Consider the following 24,573-nt stretch of genomic DNA (forward strand, 5'->3'; position numbering starts at 1 on the left):
GAAAATGCCATGTAAAATGAAAGATGTATTTCAGATAATTATTATAATTGTAAACTGCATTCCTGGAACATGTTGCTAATCCACAGGCTACTAGAAAGGGAATGCACTAGAGCTGATACAATCTAATAGAATCAGATACTTGGGAAATATTCTATATTCACTGTACCTGAATCATTCTTGAAATTAGTGTGATTTGGGGGAATTAAATCTTTGTAGCCAAACTGACTATATTTATTAAGAAAAAGCATATCAGGCCTTGATGAGTAACTCAACTGTGCTTATCTGGGAAACGGACGCTCTCATTAATTCTATTCACTAATAAAACCGAGCTCTGATCTTTCACTCAGCAGGAATATAATGGAAGTTTGCACTTATTTTTAACTTGGAATATAAATGTCATTCATTTTGACTTTTATCAAACAAACCTAAAATGTCTTTCAGTTATAGGGACCAAACACCAAAAAATTAATGAACCAAGATCCATACATTATAACAAATATAAATGGTTACCTCCAAATTCTTTTCTAGCAGGTGCAGGACTCCTAGCCCCTTATAGTTCACAAGAGAATGTGCAGCAGAAAGGAAATGACATTAAATAAAGAATGGAAACAAAGATTTACCATAGTATTCATGATGTCAAACAGCATGTAGAAACTACACATTCATATACTGGCACCATAAAAAAGCTATGATGTAAACACTTCTAATAACTAAAGAAACAACACTATACTTACTTACAAGGAACATAATACTTAAAAAGAACAAATACATAAAACTTTGTAGTAAATAAGTACATGCATGTTCTTCAGTTCTAGTTATGCATTGTACAGAAATTAGTATGACCACATGAAATCAGCAGAAACAAAACAAACGCCTCTCGCACGCTTGTAAGAAGTCAGCTCTGAAAACATGCTGCAGGAGTCTAGCTGGGCGACAGTCTTTCCACCTGTCCTGTCAGGCCTGCCATGTTTTTTAGTAAAGCTGAGGAAGGAGCACCAACCAAAGAAAAGCAATAAAATCTAGAAGCTAGAGGTTCGAAAACATGCAACATGTTTTAAAATAGAGTGGCGGAGGATTTTCAACCTAGCGAAACTGGAAATAAAATGGTTTGTTACCTGAAGGTGGAGGCGGTCTCTGTGGGGGAGCTGGGCGTGCAGGAGGGGCAACGGGGCGGGGGGGAGGAGGCCGCTTGGGTTCTAAGGTCTGGGAAGACTCTTTCTGCTGCGGTTGTGTTGCTGGCAGAGTGTCAACAGGAGAACCTACAAAAGTGCCTCAGGTAAGAGGGTCAGGTTCCAGGTGGGTATGAGCACAAAGCGCAATTTCTACGCGCATCTCATCAATTCTCTCTTGTGCTATTTTCTAACTTTATACTACAGCATAATGACGCACAGTTTTACTATCAACAACTTAAGCAGTTCTGCTATTCAATTATGCTTTGGTACCATGGAAGCATAAGGCTAGCTCTACCGGACCCCTTCCCCAGGCCCCAGGTGCTGAAGGGGATTTACTGAGTGGCCCCATCGAGACCGCACAAAGTACTGTAGACATAAGTCACTGTGGTCTGCTGGCCAGTGGAAAAGAAAAAGAAAAAGGGAGTCTCTTCTCTCTCTACCTTAGCTTATCTCGAATTTATTGAACGAAGCCAGACCTATAAGAGTCGCATGGGGGAACTAGGGAAATGTGTAAGGTGGAAGACATTTTCTGAAGATGCTGGTTAACATGGAACATGCAACTTAACCACGTCATGTAACAACTTCCAGAGACAAGTCTTCCCACTTTGAAGGAGTCATGACCATAAAGTTGAATTTGAAAAATTTGCTTTGTCTCTTTTGTTCCATATTATAATTTAGGTAATGTACAGACATACAGTTAAGCCCAAACAGCTAGGGGTTCTTACAAAACAATAGAAAATCATCAATGATAAGTTACGGACAAACCTGACCACGTAGAAAAAGGATGAAGAAAAATTCTCATCCAGTGACAGTGATGAGTATCCTGTTCATTTACTACTTACAAAGTTTCCTCTTTCATATGCAGAGAAAACATGGTACACATTAGCCTATGGATATGAAAGTTAAACAAACACGGCTCTCCAAAGGAGATCCAAGGGCATCAGAGATGTAACCTTCCAAAATCAAATGTATCAGCCAGGGAAAGTCATACAACACTTTAAATAAAATACACACTTTGTGAAGCTGGGTGCCCAGGCGTTCTCGATGGTGCTCGACTTGGTCTTACGGGAAGGGCAGGTACAGGGCCCTCCGATATTGTGGGTGACTGGCAGGGACTGGTTCGGGGTGAAGAACCCGGGGAAGTGCCAAGGCCAGAACTCGAAGATGGCTGGAGATGCTGAGGAAGAATTTCCTCCACCTCAGCACTGTAGTCATCGACATCGCCTAGGAAAACACAAGGTTCTTAACGTTACCACCGTAACTTTCTCAGAGATTTTTTTCCACCAATCTAGGTTTTAAGGGGTTTATGACACTGTAAATACATAAAGATTAAACATGCAGGCATATATAAAAATGTATATGCATAAAACTAGGAGCACAAATGCTCTGATGGAAAATGTAACTAAAGACCGTCTCTTGTCTCAGAGCAGAGGATGCAGGTGGTGACTCACGCCCAGAGCTGGGCTGATTCAATGGTGTTCAGTGTTCCCGTGCGCAGCTGTCTCCGTGCTGGCTGACTCAGACGCTTACCGCTCTGCCTCCAAACCTCCCATCTTACTCTAGGGCACTGCCTCCTACCCACTGCCCTCAGTTCAGGTCTGGTCCTTACAGCAGACAAGCTCTCACAGAGTCACACACCCTGCCCCAAAAATCTCCTCACTACTCTGTCCCCTGTGCTCCTCCTACCCAATATACAGCCTCTTTGCTTGAACTGAACAGGAGGAAATGGTTCTCCCCTGAGGTCTCCTCATCTCCGCTTTCCTTAGGGTTGGCAAGTGCGGTCAGGGTGCCCCTTGCAACTTAATTCCAATTCCAGAACTATAATCCTCCAACCTGGAACAAAAAGGCCTATTTCTTGGAGCTGTGCCATCAAGAAATGTATATCACACCCTCAACCACCGCTTGCCGCCATAATCTCCAACCTCCCTCCTTCTGGTCACTTGAACCCATTCGTCTAGGACTAAGGACAGAGCAAGATGGCAAGTGGGTCCTATCATCTTTCTGAGTGACACTGAAGTCCATGTGGACAACCCATCAATGGGCTAATGTCTTATCCCTGCTGCCGGTCTCCTCCACTTCAAACACATGTGTGCCCGGAACCGCAGGACCTCCGAAACAACACGCTCAAAACGCTTCACTCTGACCACCAGCTTCCAGCCTTTCAGTCTTGCCCTTGGTTACTCTTTCCTCTTTTGACTTCAGCAGGATCCAGGCCTTCCATCCCTCCTCTTTTGGCCCCTATTCAATTCTGCGTCTCTGCATCTGTCTTCACATCCTCTGGTTCTTCACCTCGGCTGTCCCCCTCCTGCACATTCCTCCATTGCACCTGCATCGATCCCGCTGTCTGATCTCTCTATAACCGCACCAAGGCTGCCGAGGGCTGCAGCCAGAGGAAACAACACAGTCCTGATGACTGCAGTCATGTTAACTCCGTGGGTTTCAGCCTCCTCTGGGCTCCCACAGCTGCCTGGCAATCCCACAAGTTCCTGGCTGGCTCTCTCTCCCCCTTACCCCTTCTCAGGAGTGCTATCTTGAACCTGCTCAACTCTCCGAAAACTGTGGGTTGCCTCACTCCTTAAACTTCACAGAGAAGAAGGGCAGTCTTAAGATGGAAACCCCTCTCTTCAGTAACCTGCCCCCCAGCTGGCATTGAATCACATGGTTGGCACTCATATTTGTAGATGAAAAGAATGGGGTTCTGACCACCCCTGTTTTCTCTGCCACCATGCTCTCCAGCTCATTCTCCCCTGCCCCTCCCCAATGTCGCCAGCCCTTTCCATCAGCACTAAGCCTTCTCAAGCCTCTCGATTTCAAAACTATACTCCCTGGGGCAACTGCCTTCCTATTCCCGCTCCCCCTCAACTCCGCCTTAGCCAAATTTCTTAAAAAGTTGTCTACAGACACTCTCTGCACTTCTTCACCTTCCCTCCTCACCTCGATTTACCACCATCTGGCTTCATCACTCCACTGAAATCACTCCCCTGAACATCACCAACAGCCTCCTCCCCGGTGCTAAACCCAAAGGGCAAGCTGCACTGCTCACTTCTCTCTCTGCAACACAGGACACCTCGGACCACGCTCCCGTTACCCTTTCTTTCCTTGATGTTTAAGCTGCTGTATTCTCCTGGCTCAATGACATTTCTAGTTGTTTCTTCTCATTTTCCTTTCATGCACAGCCTTGTTCTGCCTATCCTTAAAGTCTGAGTTTCTGTTCAATCCCAGGACCAGTCCTCTCCCATCTCTGTATAATCCCCCTGGCCATGCTAATAAACACGCAGGACTCTAACTCTCACTGGGGCTGCCTCGCGGGTCCAGAGCTCTCTGCTGAGCAACAGTCCACACACCCACAGCCTGGGCCCGACAGACCTCACAGACCCCTCAGATCCAACATGCTCAAAACCAGTATCTCCTGCCATCCACCCTGCTCCTCCTCCCGCACTTCACCTCACTTACTCCCACACAAGCGTACCTGCAGTGTCTGCTTAGATCCTTTTTCCCCCTTAGGCCTCTGAACACTCCTCCTTTCTGATTCACCCTGCTCTATTCTCTTTAATCTAATTCTCACCCAGTCCTCAGATTCTCAATTTCAATTTCTCTGGGAACTTTCCCAACTTCCCAACTCTAGGTTAGACAAGTGTCCCATAACTCCTGTACCATCGTCCCCTTGTGCACTGATGTCACATGATTATAACTGCCTGCTTACTTGTATGTAGCACCCACTGAGCTGTGAGTCTGGGGAGTGCAAGGATGACATCTGTTGAATTTCTAGCACCTAGCATGTACCTGGCATATAAAAGGTACTGCATAAATGTGGGGACTAAGCAAACAAATGAACAGAGACTGAAAATGAGACAATCTAAGGTGTTCAACTCTGAAATGCATTATCTAGCTATACAGGGTATCACAATATGATGTATGTCATTTTATAAACTAAGGTATGCATTTTAATGGAAACTATGCTAAAATAAAATAGCAGATAGTATGAGAAAGCAAATGCATTTCTTAATCACATTTAAGCAAATTATTATCTTGAAATAACCTGTCCCAAATTCTAAAGTTGAAATGATTACATTTATATAGGTGTGAAGGGTTCAGTTTCAAATGCATGTGTTCCTAGCCACTTGGAAAATCTTTTAAAGTTAATTTTGAAATATATCCCCTTTTGTAGCAACTATTTTGAACTCATTTCTGCACAATGAACTTCTCCTTTTTTACCTTAAGGACAATTAGTGGGACCAAACCATACACCCAAAATACCAATTTGTGCTCTTATCACATAAGGACATCAACATTTGTAAAGGTCTTAACCTATGAATGGCCCAATGGCAAATACATCTGAAGTCTGGGTACGAGTAAAATACACACAATACAATGCAAAACAAAACCTAATTAATATTGCTCTGTGTGTTACAAGAAGGAAGAAAAGGATAAACTCGGAGGCTGAGACTTCACTGATGGGAAGGAAACTTATCTAGAAGCACAGAAGTAAATGCGCCCAGTAAGCAGACCTTCCATGTCGAAGTCGGCCGTGACCTCCGCGTCCTCCCCCAGCAGTGTGGAGCTTGTTGACGATGGCAGCGGGACACTGATTTTCTCTAAACTCATTTCTTCTTCCAAATTTTTGATCCAGTCTGGACTTTTTAAAGTAATAGTTATAGTCCGACCCAATAACTAGGTAAGTAACAGAGATATAAAATAAAAATTCATTGGCATGAAAATTAACTCTCTGGGAATAAAGTGACTGCCTTAGTTATACTACGCAACAGTATAGGCTCAATTCGGCTACACTCAATTCAAAATAAACTGTTTTACATATACTGCATTTTTAACTAGTTAAAAATGTTCCCAATTCTCCCTTCAAAAGCCTATGTTGCTAAATCTAAGGTCTTCTTTTCCAGAATGCACACAGATTTAAGTTTCCTTTGCTGACAGTATCTTCCGAAGGTGAGATATAAATTCACTGACAATTCTGCTTCATCATTTTATACTTCCTAGGGTTTTGAGATACAGATTAAATCACTGTTCTTATGTGAAACAACTTCAGAAAGGACGGTGGACAATCCTTAAAATACTTTCCCTGTTCATTCGGTATAAGGGTAACTTTCTAACTTGGTATAATGGTCTTGAAAGTTACTTATACTGCCAAAGTAGTTTCAGCATTTCAAATGTCAGAAGAATAATGAGAGAATTTAAGACCATTTTTAATCTTCAACAAAAGTTAATCATTCTAAAAACAGAAAGGCTGGTATCTATGACACTGGCACCCTGCCTTTCCCATAAATATGAGCAGCTTTTAGATAAAAGTATAATCTAAACCAACCAGTACATTATAATCAAGGTATACTGTCCTGTCGATGTATTAAAAAAATACTCTCCTTGGCTCAAAGTGCTATTGACAGTAGAATTCTTTGAAGGCATAGGATGGAGAGATTGAAAGCTGCTGGCATGAATAGCACAGCTATGTATGAGAGTAATTAGTGTCTACATTGAGCTTTGAAGTCAAAGTCCTAAGGACTAATTCTTTACTCACTTATTAGACCACATCAGTTAAACTTCAGAACTTGGCAACAGGCTTCATAGGTCATTTGTTACTTTTTAAAGTCAACCACATTCTTTATGTATTTGCCAAAGAATACCAACAAGTATTCTTAAGCCCCAGTCACTATCATGGCCATTTAAGATGAACTTCCTTAAGAATATCCACTTGGCAGAAATTGGAGCCCAGAGAAAAGAAAAAAAAATTACGTGACAGAAAAGGAAATGCTCAAGAAGGTCATCCTTTAGGTTTGCCCTGCTGAAGCTGTATACTTTTTCCAGATTCTCCCCTGAAATGGAAGAGTTCCTATTGATCTATTTGCAGCTAGAAGATTTTGGGCTGAAATAACAGTACTAACAAAGATAGACCAGAGGCGTAGAAATGTCTAACTTTCAAAAGGATAAATCAAACATTATGTATTTTCCAAAAACATTATTTTCTCAGAATTTTGAAAATCTTTTAAGGGAGCTAAGGCGGCTACTTTCTAAGAGCATAACATAGATGACCAGACTTGAGGGTGAGGAACAGAGCTGAAAAGAAGGAAGGAAAAACAAAACTAGGAAAATTATCAGGGAAAGGTAAAAGAAATATTCAGGAAGGGAATAAGGCTGACAAAGTACCAAAATGAGAGTTGCTCTTAAATGTGTCTTCATGGGATGAGGAAGGGCTTTTAAGAGGTCAAAGGTAGAATTAAATTTTAAAATCAATACTTTCCATATGGTGAAGACACAGCAAAGTCACAAGACAAGCTGGGAAGAGTATCTTCAGCACATTATAAAAAGGGATTAACATCAAGGGAGCTTCAAAAGATGAATACCCCAATGGGGAATGGGCTAGGTCATAAACAGCTTGTCAGAGAAGTACAAATGACCAATAAATTAAAAAAACTAGTAATCAAAGTATTAACACAGAAATGACATAGTACTTCTAGTTCTACAGATTGTCGAAGTTAAAAAATACCCCATTTTGATTAGGATGTTGGATATTAGGTAATCCGAGTCACAATGCAACTAGATACATTCTTTCTAAAGAGCAATTAGCCAATAAACATCAAATTTTCATATGCCTATATTCTTTGACATTCCAAATGTACATTTAAGAATTTATCTTAAGGAATAACAGGATAAGCATGCACAATTATAGTGTATACAGGGGTTCCCTGGAATGTTGTTTTTAATTATTAAAAGTTGGGAACAATCCAGATGTCTACTAATAAGAGTCTGGTTAAGTAAATTTATATTTATATTTATATATTTATCTACATAATGAAACTAATTCAGCCATTAAAAATGACATGTTTGTTCATGTAGATGTCCATGATTCATATAGCTCATTTGTGTTAATATATATATGCATATATGAAGCTTAAGAAAAATTATTTTGTAATGGTCAGATTACAAACAGTCTTTATTATTTTTCTTTATACTTTTCTGTATTTCTTGATTTATTTTTGCATGAGTATATTACTAGCGCATTCAGGAAAAACAAATAAAATCTTACAAAATCTATTTCAAAAACAATAAATGGATGAAAATCTTTTTCTCCAAGTGGAAGTTCTGAAACAGAAGAGGAAGCTCAGGAAAATCTTTATGGAATTACCTACCATTGGAGAAATTAGGCCTTGATTTTAGTCCAGTCTATTGATCATATACTTAGATATTTAGGATTTGTCTGAAACCATTCACGAAACACTAGTGGACATAGACAGCATCTTACAGAAGTAAAATTATTCTAGGCCATTGATGTAAATTTCTCCCATCAATGACACTTCAAATCACAGGCTAGGAACATCTCCACTAATTAAAAATTTCTAAAATGCCTCAATGGGATGGACTTGTTACCTATGGGAATTATTCTACCTTTGCTTGAAAAAAGGTACCTGGGTACCATGATCCAAGCCAATAAAACAAGTTCCTTAGACTAATGAGCACCTTCCTCCCTTGTTTTCTTGTAAATAAAGCATTTTCTTCATTTGCTAGAAATCTGTTCTACTATATAGATGAGCCATAGTAACTATTCCAATTAAAAATTTTAGTTTTATATAAAAAAATAATAAAAATAAAATTGGGTAATAATACTTTTTTTTCTTAGTCTATAGCCATGATTAATATCTCTAGGGAGGGACCAAAATAATCTTAAATTAATCTGAAACCTAGTCTAAATAATAAATGTTAAAGTACACCATAAGGTCTTTTATCCTCTTGAACTAGAAATATATTTAGATAATTTGCTGTATGCCTATAAAAATACAATCTTCAGATACTTAGTTGCAGAATGGTTTAGAATCAACAAACTTACCTCTTTACCATTCAGGCTCAGAACACTCAAGGCAGAGCTTCCCTCCAAAAATGTAACCCACATTTTATCTTCTACAAATCTTTAAGGAAGAGAAAAACAAACAATAAACAACTATAATTAATATTCAGTTTATAACTAGCTCAGTGACTAGTCCAATGATTACTGATTCACGAAGGCTTACAGAGGCCAGAAAGTAAAAACACAAGAGCGAGAGCAGTGGGGCCAGTGGTGACCTGCAGAGGGCACTCTTCCCCTAAAAGCGTTCAAATACAAATTTCTTTCAAGTACTATGTTAGTTAATAGAACAGTCTGCCAGAAGAAATGGGCCTGTGGACCTCCAGTTATGATCCCTGCTAATCTAATCTTTCATTTCATTGACAAGAGAAAAAGGGCCAGAGGTTAAGGGGCTTGTTCAAAGTGACCCTACGAGGAGAGTAAGTTACAGGGCTAGGATCCCAGTCTCCCAAGCCTGGAATCCAGTACTCTGTATTGCCACTGTCTCAGTGACTTTCCTGAAGCAAATTTCCTGAAGCAAATTTCTTTTGACCAAGAAAGAAGGCAGGGAGTTGTCACAACAACAACAACAACAACAACAACAAAGTCTGTCAGTCAGTCACTCAATCAGACTGGCCCGAGGGAGTCTTAGGTTATGGTCCTGTCTTTATTTATTCAATGACAGCCAGTTACTCTCTTGAGACTTCAAAGCCTTACTGTGATTCTAAGTTTATAGTTTTGAGATAAGAAACCCACAAAAGGAAAAATAGAAAGGCCATTAGAACAAGTTCTGAAGAAGACGGTCACTGATATGAAATAATGTTATCATGAAAAAAGAATAAAACAAATTATAACATTATGAGTCTTATTTATAGAAACAATTTTAACAGTTGAACTAAATCCAAACTGTATTTATAAATTCAGAAATCCTTGCAGATCTTTCAGATGAGAAATGGCAAAACACACAGACGTGTGCACGCACACACACACACACACACACACACACACACACTCAACTTAGGTAAGAGACTCAATTTCTTGGCATGAAGTTATTACTAAGTTGCAGGATGCTATTGTTTGAACAACATAGGGACACCATTCCTACCTAAAGATTATGAAGGGATCTTAGTCAAATTGTTGACAACGGACAATAACCTTCCTCCAAAGGTTATAATCACTACTATACAGCTGCACTCAGGCTGCACCAGTCTCCCCGACCCCAAGCAGCATTTGTTCTTTGATGGTGGAACCAAAGCATTTGTGATCATAAGGCAGGGCTAATTTCTTGGTCCTATTCTTAACTGCCAGTGTGTCCCTTACACGTTTTTTAACTTTAACAAGTTAACTGTTAACTGGATTCTGATTCTGATAACCCACAGATTTATGTAGGACATTTCAGAAGCTGTGTTTTCTTCCTATTTTCACTCACTAGGATAAAAACTACACTTTTCCCCCAATAAGTATCTAAATTTGCCCAGTCTACATTTCCAGAAAATCTCTTAATTACATGTAAAGGGGTGTACAGACTTGAGCCACTCCTTAATGGTTACCTTATTCTAGACCAAAAGGTGATAATCAGTTTAGCCTTACCTGTGACAGCAGTCCTGTCCTTGTTTACTTTCAGCGTCTGCTTTTTCTAGTCTAACTTGGATATCTTAAGGTGTAACAACTGGAATATTCCGTGTGAGGAGGCACCCCATGGTTTTATAATGTTAGAGTAATGCCTTGTTCTGTTACCAATACTTCTTCCAATGACAACAAGCATTTGGGGGGGAAGCTTTTGGCTCTAATTTAATACCAAGTTCTTTGAGACTAGGATACAGACAAGACAGTCCTCTTCAGAGTCTTTCATCCCTGAAGTGCACTTCAGGTTCTGTCTAGCCCAGTGCAATATTTCACACTTGCTCAAAGGACGTTTATCTGCTACTTGGCCGCCCACTCACACAGTCCACATGATGGTCCCGGTGGTTTGGCATTTCTGTACTTGGCAAAGCTTACTGTCATCTGTAAACTTGCAGATTTCACTATGGACTTGCTAGAGCCTTACAATTTTCAGGTATTTCATGTCTCATTTTAAATCCTTGGGGTAGATCTTTGTCAAACGGTTTGAGGGAAGTCTAAACACAATTTCCTCTCTATTTGCCCATTTACTCTCTAAAAGGACTCTAGGGTTCTCAGTCATGTTCCTCACTCAACAAGAAATCATACCAACTTCATTCTGTGGACAATTGTGTTTAGGAGCTAGGGAGGCCATTATACATATGCTGATCACCCCTAGATTCCAGACAGGAATTGAGTCTTCAGTTTCTCCTCTGCTCTTCCACAGCACCTAGTATAGAGATGTGCCCACCAACTGTCTATAAAACACACCTAAATAAGCAGATGGACAGCACAGAAAGGAACTTAATAGTACCTCTTCTGTATGGAAGTCAGACACATATGTTTTTCAATGTCTCAAAACTGCTGCACATTCAGAAGAGAACTTTTTTTTTAACAACAAAAGAGGCATCTGGTTCTGCAAAAGGCACATGGTTAAGTCGCTGACGGGAACCAAGACAGGAACGGGTGACTCCTGACTGTTCCCCTAGCAGTACTGCTTCTCCATTAGCTGGAAATTAAATGACTTAAAATTATTAAAATATTAAATTTCTTAAACCTAGGGCAAAACAGTCACTCCACTTTACTCTTACCTCTCCTTGAAAAAAAACAGCAATCACATCTTCATTTTGCCACAGGTTTACATGTTATATAGCATATTAATCTTGAGAGAACACATTTAAATGTGCACATATTTTTGTTTATCAATTGTTCATATACAGTTTCACGACTCAAGAATTCAGTTTCAAAACCTATGAGCCCTTTGAATAATACTTCTATAGTGTGATTTTCTTTTAGTTTGAAAATACAAATACTCACACACTAGTCAAACATAAAGTAAGTGATTTCTAATACAGAAAATATTACTTATGAGTCATGAGTTGCTTTTGGACAATACATACTTTACTCACCTTATGAGTATAACTTCACCAAAGTGTGTAAACTGCTGCAGAAGCTCATCAATCAAAGCATCGTCGAAAAAATTACTTTCTGGTAAGGAACTCTTGATTGAGACTAACACCGTACCATCTGGTGGACCCTGAACGGCAATCACTTCTTTATAAATGTTCTGCCTCTCTTCAGCTTCAACTTCAAATATATCGATATCAATCAGGGCAACGACAGGCCTTAGGCATAAAGGAAGAGAGATGTGTTAGAAACATTTAAGAAAGGATGTATTTCAAGTAAACTGCAAGCACGGTTATAGAAATACGGAGACTTTAAACCTATGGTCCGAAGTCTTCAGCTCAGCCCTTCCGTAGTGCAGCAAAGTGCCAGGAGTCCACGTGTAGAGGATTTTGCTTCCATCTTGAAAACTAGCATTTAGAAGATCTAAATCTTCAGCTGCAGTCAGAATAAAACAAAACACAGAAGCCACATGAGCATGACAGGTCACGTGGAGAAAGGAGCTGCCGCCTTTGTTTCACCAGCTTCAGTTTTCTGAGGCTGGGACGCCAGACACACTTGCTAAGAGGCAGGAAGCATACACACCATTAGGTTAGAAAGGTTCTTTGGTGAGGTTATCATGCTATGCTTTACTTAGTTAAAATTAAAATGAGCCTTTACTGAGATTACTTAAAGGCCTGTGACCAAACAGGGTTTCACACATAATTCAACAGACAAGTAGCAGTTCAAAATATTTGCAAACCACTTGACTTATTCAAGTTAAAAACCTTAATTAGCATCCAGCCAACAATTTTATAAAGAGGTTTCCTTGCTTTTCTTTATATGACACTATGTCACTGAAAGAAAATAGACTGAAAAATTAAATAATTATAAGCAGGTCTGAGAATTTTTTTTAAGTTTTACTTTTAAATTGCATTGATTTTATCCTAGATAACCTTTATTGAAAAAAAAAGTAGCCCATCTCTCTCCTTATTTGATATTTATATCATTTCCCTTTTTCTTTGTAAAATTTGCACTAACTCATTTAAATGAACCCCATTTCCCGACCTGATCTGTCGAAAGGCCATTTCCGTCTTCTCCAGAGGACACGGTCTGTCCACGCAGGAGTGCGGCACTTCTCACTGGTGTCATAGTCATCGGAAAACAAATCGTATTTGTATGTTGGAGCAAAGGTTACTTTTCCTTCTAAAAATCCCCTAAAGATCTAAAATGAACATACACAAAGTAAGTTATTCAAAAAGGCAAAAATGTTCTGTTTTCACTCAGGCAGCCATTCATTAAATATCTACTATGTGCTGGAGACGCTCATGTGAAATCTACGTGCCTCTGATGAACACTTCTAACTGAATGGACAGACCTTAAGGAAAATAACTTAAGACTTGGCCTTTTTCATGACACTTGTCTAACATTTGGTTAAACAAAGTACAAAAACATGAACGGTGGAATTCCATGAGACTTTTGCGCTATATGAGGTATTTAGAACTGTATGGAATTTTGGAAATCACAGAGTCTGGTGTCTTACTCTCAAATGAGGAAGTGGGGCCTTAGAAAGTTACACAGTACCCAAAGTGTTAGAATTTAAGGCGGATGACCACAAAGGTACCATATCAAATGGCCTCAATCACTTCTTTTAAAAAAAAAATTTTTTTTAGTAAGTTCTTCCCAAATCTTATGGTCACAAGTTTTAAGAAGTAAGTTTCAAAAAGTCAGATTATATGAGAAACAACAGCAAAAAATAAAGCCAATTACCATAGGTTCTTAAAGGCAAAAAAGCAGTAGCCCTGATGAGTAAGATTCTAAATTTGCTATTACTGAAAAAAAAAAGCATATTCTTCTACTTGAAAGTGAATCTCATAGAGACATAATACCTTTTGCCCCCGGGAATTATTATGAGTTTTTCTTTCCTTTTCTTTTTTTAAAAGAGAAGCTAGTTTTACAGCTGTTAAACTATAAATATATATTTATTAAGTATAGAGAGACTCCAAGAGATTAAAAGAAAAAGCAATAGTTTGATTAAGGAACGTATGTTTTCATAACCGAAGATCCTCTTCTTAATGCAAGTACTTTAAGTATGTATTTACCTGCCCAGCATTTTTCTGATTAATAAGTTGATCTCCTGCTATAAGAGAATCCCAATTTTGCTGTCTTATCAGCTCTTTAACTTCTTCATTAGGGAGATCAATTCGGTAGTTGAAATCACCACACCAAAATACATAGTCATGGGAAAACAGCATCCTTCCCTAGAAGCAGGGAGATAAAATTTTAAATTAAAAACCATCAATTTAAACGATGTTTTACAACTTTTTCTTTGCCTCAGATACGCTTGCCTCCCCCATGCTGTGTCCTGTTTATGTAGCCTGACAGTCATGTCACATGAAGTATCTATTCAGGTGAACACTGCTGACATTTCTAGGAACTGCCTGAAGTTTGCAAAAACTGATATAGAATTTGGGGTAAACTGTAATACATTTCAAAGTTTCCAATTCAAAAACAAGCCGCAAGAGTTTACCATTGGAAAACTCAGCTTCCGTGCTATTTCTACAAAATCTTCATTTCTTTCTTTGACTTGTGACTGTCCTGCAGCAAAGTGGCTGCAGACGAAGCAGAGGCTAGTTGTGTGGAACAGCATGCGTATTGCAACCGCTCCCTTATTTCCAGTGGCGCCTCCCATTCCAGTCTTCACAGTATCAACCGCAACATCCCTTTAAAATGAAGAATTCTAAATCAAAGACCAGAAATTCCAACAGTTCCGTGTGCATGAGCAATTAGGAATGTCTATTACATAATTACAACCCTGCACACCGTGGGGCACTTTGAGGGCAAGTCTGTGAAACAGTACAGTGAAACCACTAGTGACTCTCCAATCAAGAACATATTTAGACACAAGAACCATGAGTAAGTGTTTCTCTGAAGCCACAAATGTGCTTTCCCTGTTACGAGATTCTGGGAAGGAGCCTTGGGGGAGTGATCTGTTTACTGACCTGATGAACGGAGCATGCTGTGGTCTGATAAAAACAAACAGGCAGACGCCCACCAACTGCTCAGAAGCCAGCAGCACATACTTGTTGTCTCTGGAGATGGTCTTCTGAAGTTCCACAGCCCAGAGCTTCTGATTTGTTGTGCTATCAAAATTATTAAAAAGGAAACCTTCAAAAAGATGACTACAGTAATATAGCCTATTTTGTAAGACATTTCACTTTTATATGCCCACATTTATTAAACTACTGACGTCATGAAATCCACACCAGCAGTGGAATGCAGGCCGTTTCTTGGTTTCCTTTAAAAAGGAAAATCCCAAACTTAGCCAAGAACACCACACTTCGAAGTCTAAGTTATTACTCCCTTCCTTACAAAGAAAACTTGAGCTTACTTATTAAACGTGTGTTCGCCATGTGAGTAACCTCAAGCTTGTACACTTTACTTCTTCCTTAGTATTCACTAAGGTAACAGAGAACATGCTTCCAGATAGACTTCTCCCCCTCTTTCATTATTTTTATGGATTGTAATAGCTTAAAAAAAGTTATTATGGAAAATTTTAAACATATACACAAAAAGTGATAATCATAAAATAAACCACCATATGCCCATTACCCAGCTTCAACAATTATTAATATTTTGCAGATTTTTTTCGTCCATACTCCTCCCCCCACCTTTTTATTTTAACTTGGAATATTTTAAACCAAATCTAAGATACAGGCCATTTCACCCAGAAACACCTTAGTATGTACCTTTCACATAAGCACAGTGCCATTATCACAATCAAATGTTAACAATTCCATAATATCATCTGATACTCAGTTCATATTTAAATTTCCCTGATTATCTAAAAAAATGTCTTCTTACAACTGGTTTATTTAAAACAGGGTCCAAATAAGGCCCATACATTGCATTTGCTTGTTGTCTCTTGAATCTCTCTTAATCTTTAATAGTCCCTCAGCCCTCCCTAGCACCTCTATTTTTTTTTTTTTACACTCCACCCCCTTTTTAAGGCATTTACTTTTTTAGAAGCTAGGCTATCCGTCTGTAAAATGTTTAACAGTCTGGATTTGTCTAATGTGTCTTCATGGTACCTTAACTTGATCCTCTAATTGTCAGATTTGTTTTAAACTGGTTAATATAGAAGCTTGATTAATAAATAGTCCATTTTATTTATTTGTTTTGGCAAAAAAATAATCTCATAGGTGGTATAGTCACCCTTGCATCACAGCAGAAGTACATACTCTCTGATATTACACCCGATCAGCTGTTCAGACTGTGACAATCAACTTTTTTTTTTAAATTGACGTACAGTTGATTTACAATGTTTTGTTAGTTTCTGGTGTACAGTGAAGTGACACAGTTACACGTATATATTCTTTTTCATATTCTTTTTCATTATAGGTTATTACAAGATATTGAATATAGTTCCCTTCTATATAGTAGGACTTTGTTGTTTATCTATTTTATATATAATACTTTATATACAATCACCTCTTTATAATAAAAAGTTCCCCTATTGATCCTTCTTCTAGGGTTTTAACACTTACTGGTGATCACTGCCTAGACCCATTATGTCATTAGGGGTTACAAAATGTTGACTTTATAATTTCAGCATTCCATGGGCATTTGTAATAAGCTGGAATTCAACTATAAAGAACTTTTCTCTAATCAATGATTCAGTTATTTTGAAACACAGTTAGCATAAACGCTTGAGCCATTCTATCTAGGCATTTTCAGAGTAATAAGTTTGTGCCCAAGAACCTCCAATGGTGAGCAAGAGTTTTTCTCATAGTTCCAGGTCATACAAAGGATAAATGGTAAGCCAGACTATGATCTCACACCCATCCATCTAATCTACCTCACACTACGCCATGCTACCACCAAAATACAAATTCAGCGCATGGATTCTCTACCCACCATGACTCCACCCACCACGACCTGGATTCTGAAAAGAAAATGACAGCTTTCGCCCTTTCTTCAGCTCACTTCCCAAGTCATCTTCTCCATGAATCCTAATCATCCCACTCAAAACTGCACACATCTCCCCACCTCCACATGCTATGTAATATACTTACTAGAGTTGTTTATTGTCTGTCTCTTCTATCAGAAAAGAAGGTCCATGCAGGTCAGGGTTTTTGTGTTTTATTTAGTGATGTATCTTTAGCACCTAATATAGGTGCTCAATAGATATCGGTTAAATACATGAATGAGTAATTACTACTTTTATTAAAGGATAATTTGATTAATCTCTACTTAAACAAACAACTGAACAATTTGTTTGGTACTGGGAAACCTAAGAGTATGTTCTATTTTAAGATCTGAATATGCATTTTCAGGAAAGATATTCAAACAGCAAAATGAATGAAGATGGATTTCTTTTCTACTTCCCTATATAAATTGTTCACTTTTGCTAAGAAAAAGTTTTCATTCACAAGATTGATGGTTATATACCATATGATTTCTGCCCATAATTTAATTTTGAAAACTTTTTTAAAAAAATCACAAAAATGTCAATGGACATTTAGGCTGTTTCCATGTCTTGGCTATTGTAAATAGTGCTGCTATGAACATTGGGGTGCAGGTGTCTTTTTGAAGGGTTAAAGAAGATGTGGTATATTTATACAATGGAATACTATTTAGCCATAAAAATGACAACATAACGCCATTTGCAGCAACATGGATGCTCCTGGAGAATGTCATTCTAAGTGAAGTAAGCCAGAAAGAGAAAGAGAAAGAAAAATACCATATGAGATTGCTCATATATGTGGAATCTAAAAAAAAGGAACATAAATACAAAACAGAAACAGACTCATAGACATAGAATACAAACTTGTGGTTGCCAGGGGAGCGGGGGGAGGGAAGGGACAGAATGGGAGTTCAAAATTGTAGAATAGATAAACAAGATTAATACTGTATAGGACATGGAAATATATACAAGATCTTGTGGTAGCTCACAGTGAAAAAAAATGTGACAGTGAATATATGTATGTTCATGTATAACTTAAAAATTGTGCTCTACACTGGAATTTGACACAGCATTGTAAAATGACTATAACTCAACAAAAAAATGTTAAAAAAAAAAGATCATACCCCCCGCAAAAAAAATAAAAAAATAAAAGACCCCTGAATATAAAAAAAAATCACAAAAATGGGCAACTACTAAACTTTCAAGGCAAGTATCCTTTCTTAAAATAAAACTTAAGCTTTAAATTTCACTAAAATAATTTGTATTTGTAATAAGGCTTCAGAACAGCAGTTCTCAAAGTGTGGTCTAGGAACTGGTGATCCCCAAAACCTACAAGGACAGAACTCCACTAACACATTGTTTTGCCGCTTTCACTGTGTTGCCTGACATTTGCATGATGGTGCAAAAACGAGTAAAAGTGCTGACGCCTTACCATGAAACCAGGCACCAAACTGTACTAATATTCCTTAACCTTTACTGCCACACACTCGCAGTTTAAAAAAATGCCATTTCATCTCAGAATATCCTGATGAAGCAGTAAACATCATTAATTTTATCAAAGCTCAATCAAAGTCCCATCTTTTTATATTCTGTGTGATGAACGGGAAAAACACACCAAGCACTTCTGCTGCATACTGAATGCACACACGATGGTTGTTTCAGAGGAAAACACTCGACAGTCTGAGTTCAGAGCTAAAATGCCACTTTTTTTTCGTGGAATACAATTTTTACTTGAAGGAATTAATGACAGACAGGCTATAGTTATTCAGATTTAGGTTATTTGGCAAACTTTTTTTTAACCAACACTGTCTTTTCGAGGGAAACAACCAATAGTATTTATTTCCAATGATAAAATTCATGTTTTCAAGCAAAAATGAGAATTTTGAAAAATCTGCTTCTGCTACTATGATCTTGAAAGCTTCCAAATACTTGAAGAATCTGCTGATGAGATCAGTGAGGAAATTAACCAGTATGATGTTTTGATACTATATAATGAAATGTGTCAAAATTTGAAAGACCTACATAATTCAGTGAACTAATATGTTCCAAATGACCAATACACGATGTTTCAAAATCATCCAAGGGTAAAAGATGGACCAGTGTTTTAGTACAATAGTGCAGAAAAAGTTCATTGCTATGGTTTCAGACTCCCCAGTGCAACTAAGCTTTCAGAAACTGCTCTTTGTTAAGCAGTATCAGAGAAAAAATGATCTGAAAAGGCGATTAAAATATTTCGGCTTCCAACTACATATTTATGTGATCTTCTTCATATACTTCAAAGAAAACAACATCTTGTCACACAGCAACGCAAAAGCAGATGTGAGAATCCAGCTGTCTTAAGCCAGATACCAAAGAGATTTTGCAAAACTGAATGAGTGCCATCCTTCTCAGTAAATTTTGTTTTGGAAAATAGTTACTTTTCAGGAAAAAAAAAATGTGTTAGTTATGTTAACATGTTATGAGTTTATTATTGTTATTTTTCAATGAATTAAGTGTCAAAATTTTGACTTTTAATTTCTAATGTGGCTCTTCCAGATTTTCAATATTTTTTAGTGTGTAGAAAGACCTGAAACCAAAAGGTCTGAGAACTGCTATTTTACAGTTTAAATAGCACCATTCTGTAAATTATCTCAATCTATCCTTGTAACAAGTACTTAGTTACCTGCCCTCTGTGTCTCTCAACTAGAAAAATTGCCTGTGTGTTACCCAGCTGGCTTACCTTGCATTCACAATGTTTCCAGCATTCAACTCTACCATCTCTTCAAAACCAATTGCAAATATATCAGTTGGTTTACTTCTTTTATCTACAATTAAGCATCCAAGAAAGACTTTTAAAATATGGCCTTAGTTAAATGGCAACTCCCCTATCCCCAACACAACTAAGATCAACATCAGATCTCATAAAAGTCCATTTTTGTGTTTCAAGTTTAACCAAATTCAAATCAAAGGCAAAAATCCATGAAGGGGACAAAATTACTTTAAATATACTTTCTATTTAGGTGTCCTAAGTTTGCTTCTTTAAGTTTGTTATTCTTAAAGATCCTTAAGTCCTTTCAGAAAGCATTTTGCAAGAACTCTTGCTGAAGTTTCTACCATGGACAGCAGAGAAACAAGCCACTTCTCAAAGGTTAAAGTGAATCAAACTGGCGAGGTAAAGACATTTTTCAGGAAAGGCACAAACAATAAAGTGGTTGGGTAACCATCTCAAACTAGAGAAAACAGTTGAGAGATTTTTTACACTTAAATTTGGAAATTCCTAGGGGGAAGAAATCTAGGAAAATGAGAAGAGTCAGGGGTTTAGGCTGATTGGTCTGTTCTAGCCATTAGCTGTCTCAGAGCTGACAAGACCAAAAAGAACAGAAGCTGCTTTAGATAAGCAAGCCTGGGGGACTTTGGTGGCCCAAGGATTCAGAAATGAGAAAAAATAGCTAGAGAGAGAGCCTATAAGTACTATGAGTGAATTCTGAAAAATACGAAGATAAAAATATTTATTGACTGCTATTATGTGCAAGGCTTATATATGAATCTTCTCATTTACCACACAAACATCCTGTGAGACTGATTTTATCTGCCTTTTATTTACAGACAGGAAACTAAGGCTTTGAAGAAGCCAAGCAACTAGCCAAAGTTCAGACATAAAATGCAGCATGGCACAACTCTGGAACCAAACTGCCTGAGTTCAAATCCTAGCTCTGCCACTAGGATGTGAACCTTGGGCAGGTCACATCTCTTACTGTGCCTCAGTTTCTTCATCTGTGAAACTGGAATAATAACAGTGACTGTAACTGTGTATTAGGTCTGTGATAAGGATTACATAAATAGATGTAAAGTACTTAGAACTGTAGTGTTAGCTGTTATTTTATTATTGCTATTATTACTACTACAACTACAATTTCAAGTTAGGTTCAATGTAAAAGAAAAGGGGCATTTTTTAAAAAGTTTAGGGAAAAGTCCCAGGGTTTAGGGTGTGACTGGTTAAAGATAACTCAAAAGGGAAAATGTGTCTCTCGTGATATTTCCTAGGCACATCACCTTTATAAACAAAACTTGGCAAATATGTACCATTTTAAAAAGGAATTAAAGCTGACTTCAAAAAAGGAAGGCCTCAAATTCATGATTCTAATCAAAATCTTAATAAAAGCATCCTTAGCTTAATCCTTGTTTCTGGCTACTAAGAGCTTGGTGGTGGAGTCCCCAAACTGAATGACAAGCAAGTTTTTACAAGGATAAATCAGCACTGTTAAGTATAAAGGGCCAACAAATGTCAAAACAAGTTCTGTAAAACTGCTTGTGATCCACCCTGACTACTCTTATCTTAGTAAGCACAGGACTGTATTTGAAAAGTGGAACATACTGGATTTGAAAAATTATCAATTACAAAATAAGCTTGCTTTGTATCAATTTAAAAGAATAAAAACAGAACTAGCATTTCTCATCCATGTGGTTATCTTAAAGATACCTATTTATATATGGATCCCAATTCCTGACAATCAAACATCAAAGAGAAAGTTTTTTTTAATTTTCCCATGATGTCTTCTTATGAAGTAGCAGATAAAGGTCTAGGAATACAAAAGAGCTAAGATTTTAAGAGATCTGATCTGTAAAAACACTGGTCTTCAAATGTATAAATCCCAGTTTCTTCTGTAAAGTAATGCATGTTGTGAAGTGCCACATTTGCTTTATAGGTTAATAATTCATAGTCAGAATTGAGTAATTAAATCCGTTTTCTAGAAAGCCAACCTTGAAACTCCTGGATGCCAGCTAACTTGGGTGCATCAAGAAGCCAATCGGTGAGGGTCTGATTCTTAAAAGCTATGCTGCGAAACTGCTTCCCGCCGTTCACGTTCCACGTGCCCACACACACTCGAATTTTCTTGGGCTTTGAATACTTGTAGAAATTTTCACACATGCTCTTTAGTACTTTAGAAGATGCTAATCAAAAACAAAATACAACAGCATTTTGGCTGCATTAAACCACCGATAGCAACTGATTTTCATTAACTCAGAAATGATGGCTGTAAAGTACAATCATCACTGTCAGCACAAACGAGCCTTGGATACATGCACAGGCACACAAAAAAGGATTAACCTTGAACACAGAGCCCAGCACGATGCCATTAACCAACACAATTGAAAAAAAAAAATCAACTCATTAAATACAACAGGCAAAGGAAAAAAACAATTACAAAATTATTGCAGGAACATAAAACGTGCAGAACAAACAGTCCTGTTTCAATGAAACAGTACATTATTTTATGCTATACAGAATTAGACACTGCACATTTTTAGGAATATAGCAACTGACTTTCATACAACTTTCATTCAAGGGCTGGTAAAACAAATTTTATTCCTCCCCAAACAAAAACACTCAAGAACTATTACATTTAGGATTTTAGCTAAGCTAGTGACAGGTGGTTTGATGAATTACAGCTCCCTGACAAAAATACAAATTATGGACAATAATGAGATGACAGAGAATGAAGTCACTACTAAATGCTTCCCATCACAGAGGAGACACCAAGTCCTTGAGGACGTTCTACAAGGTCCTAGAAAACCTGCCCTGCCTTTCTGCCCTCATCTGTCACTCCATCCCTGTTCACTCACTGCTCAGCCTTTGGACCCTCCTTCACACTGCCTGCAACATTCTTCCCTCACCCACTTCAGGTCCTGACTTTCCTGACCACCTGATTCAAATCCGCATTCTGTCTCTTATCTTCCATAGCCCCTCCTTGTGCTATTTTTCTCTACAGCATTTATCGCCTTGTACAAATTATGTATTTTATTTATTTATCCTGTGACTGATCTGTCTTCCCTCCTCACAAGAACAGAACCTACCTAAGGGCAGAAGTGTTGGTCTATTTTATTTGCTGCCATATCCCTAGGGACTAGAAGAGTGCCTGGTACACAGTAAATGCTCAATAAATGATGGTTACATGAAAAAATGCTCAACACATTTTGAATCCTCAATCTCTTCCCTGCCTATTTTTTGACTTCCACCTATCTTTTTTCTTGGCACTTAAAGTAAACAGAACCTTAACAAGACCTCAACCTAAAGACAGAAAATAAGCCTTTAATTGGCAGTTAATTGGTCAGAGGAAAAGGAAGTATAAATGATTCTCATCTTTCACCAAATGATCTTATTTTATTATGATATTATTTTTGGATACCAAGGCACAGCAAGCAGTCTTGAGAGAGAACGAGTCAAAAACGCAAATAACATTGCAGGATTAGAATGAAAATCGTATGACCTGTGAATCCCATGAAAGAACTGCTGATTTAGATGACAAGCACATCCCCCTACTGCTCCCAGGGGCAGACATGCAGATTTCTAGCCCTCTTGCTATTTGATTAGATTACTTGTGTAGAGGTGTCCAGTGGGAATGGAAGTAGATTATTTGTTCCGGTCTATTGAAATCGTTAACTGAAGGCTGGCTGTACCTCAATAAAGAATCATTCCCTATTACTACGACTTATCACTGGTCTTTATAACTGAAGTCATTGCCATTGTTACTGCTACAAAAACAGCTTCTATGATCCTTTCTACATCAAAACATAAGTTCTATGAGTTAACAGCTTAAAATAAGTCAGCAAGACAAATAATGAGTTGTGTGAACAAAAATACATTGCCACACTGTGTGAACTACTAAAGTCAGTTTACAAATGGGATAAAAATTTTTTTAAATTCCTAGTTCATTCTTAATCGGTTGGCACCTAAACGTGCAGAACGAAATGAGTCTGTGTTCAAACAGATGTCCATCCCTAAATACCGAATCATTTTAGAAAATGTATTTTATGTGTAACTTAAAAATATATCCAAGTGCTCTCTTTTACAACCTTCTCAAAAAAAAAAAAATCACCAATAGTTTCTCGAAACATTCAGAACAACAACTAAGTGAAATAAATCTTAAGTGATACCAAATCTTAACTGAAGGGAAGATAAGATGACTTTTTGGTTAAATTTCAGACAAGAGTTTAGCTTTGGCCCCTTTTGCCACAGATTCAAGTTTAAAGACAAGCTCATAAATCTTGTCCAGAGAATGAAGGCGTGAGATCCCTAAGAACAGGAAAGGAAAGAAAAATAATGACCCTTAGGTCTTATACACTTAACTCTTCTAACTTTGTCAGCAATCTTAATGCTTTTTAAAAGAGTTCAGATCTTATTTTCGTGCTGGTCTTATAGTTACAGAAAATATCTCATCCACAATATGAGAAAATGAATCAATACCTTTTAAAATATTACATGTGAAAGAGACTGCTGAGTCATAAATCTCACAAAGAGTACTCGGACATTAATCCAAAAGAGTCACATATGGGTTTTTTCCATTATCCTATTAGGAATAAGATATAACACTACTAATGTTTGTTCAATGAAATATAAAGTGAAATTAAAACTCCATGAGCTATATTTAACTGGAATGAAGCATTTGCTACAGGAAGACAAAGAGCACTGCATATTTCCTTCTAAATGAGCTACTCAGTTTTCTCAAACAAATTTTTTTTCTCAGATTAAAACATGGTATCAATTTATCCTGTTAGGATCTGAAGGCAAAATAAGAGAAAGTTTCCATTTATTTACAGCTTTATTTATATACAACATCAACTTAAAAAAATAAAGTTGCTTTTAT

The 24,573-nt window shown here is 37.7% G+C and overlaps 1 protein-coding gene across 15 annotated transcripts in view; it reads right to left on the reverse strand.

Annotated features, from left to right (window-relative positions):
* The window catches only part of SYNJ1 (synaptojanin 1), an 82,304-nt gene that overhangs the window by 15,140 nt on the left and 42,591 nt on the right, over positions 1 to 24,573 (reverse strand). For 11 of the 15 annotated variants that reach the window (XM_031458928.2, XM_031458939.2, XM_031458933.2 and 8 more), the window contains 13 exons: positions 21,689 to 21,880; positions 19,668 to 19,752; positions 14,985 to 15,125; positions 14,513 to 14,705; positions 14,085 to 14,243; positions 13,051 to 13,207; positions 12,324 to 12,441; positions 12,009 to 12,224; positions 9,007 to 9,085; positions 5,681 to 5,843; positions 2,187 to 2,396; positions 1,116 to 1,259; positions 511 to 549 (listed from right to left, as the gene is read on the reverse strand). In XM_031458928.2, coding sequence (XP_031314788.2) covers positions 511 to 549; positions 1,116 to 1,259; positions 2,187 to 2,396; positions 5,681 to 5,843; positions 9,007 to 9,085; positions 12,009 to 12,224; positions 12,324 to 12,441; positions 13,051 to 13,207; positions 14,085 to 14,243; positions 14,513 to 14,705; positions 14,985 to 15,125; positions 19,668 to 19,752; positions 21,689 to 21,880 — 1,896 coding nt within the window. The remainder of the gene's footprint in view (positions 1 to 510; positions 550 to 1,115; positions 1,260 to 2,186; positions 2,397 to 5,680; positions 5,844 to 9,006; positions 9,086 to 12,008; positions 12,225 to 12,323; positions 12,442 to 13,050; positions 13,208 to 14,084; positions 14,244 to 14,512; positions 14,706 to 14,984; positions 15,126 to 19,667; positions 19,753 to 21,688; positions 21,881 to 24,573) is intronic. The other 4 variants (XM_031458961.2, XM_031458954.2, XM_031458948.2 and 1 more) reach the window with 1 other exon arrangement.

Source organism: Camelus dromedarius, chromosome 2, assembly GCF_036321535.1.
Source record: "Camelus dromedarius isolate mCamDro1 chromosome 2, mCamDro1.pat, whole genome shotgun sequence".
Lineage (NCBI taxonomy): Eukaryota > Metazoa > Chordata > Mammalia > Artiodactyla > Camelidae > Camelus > Camelus dromedarius.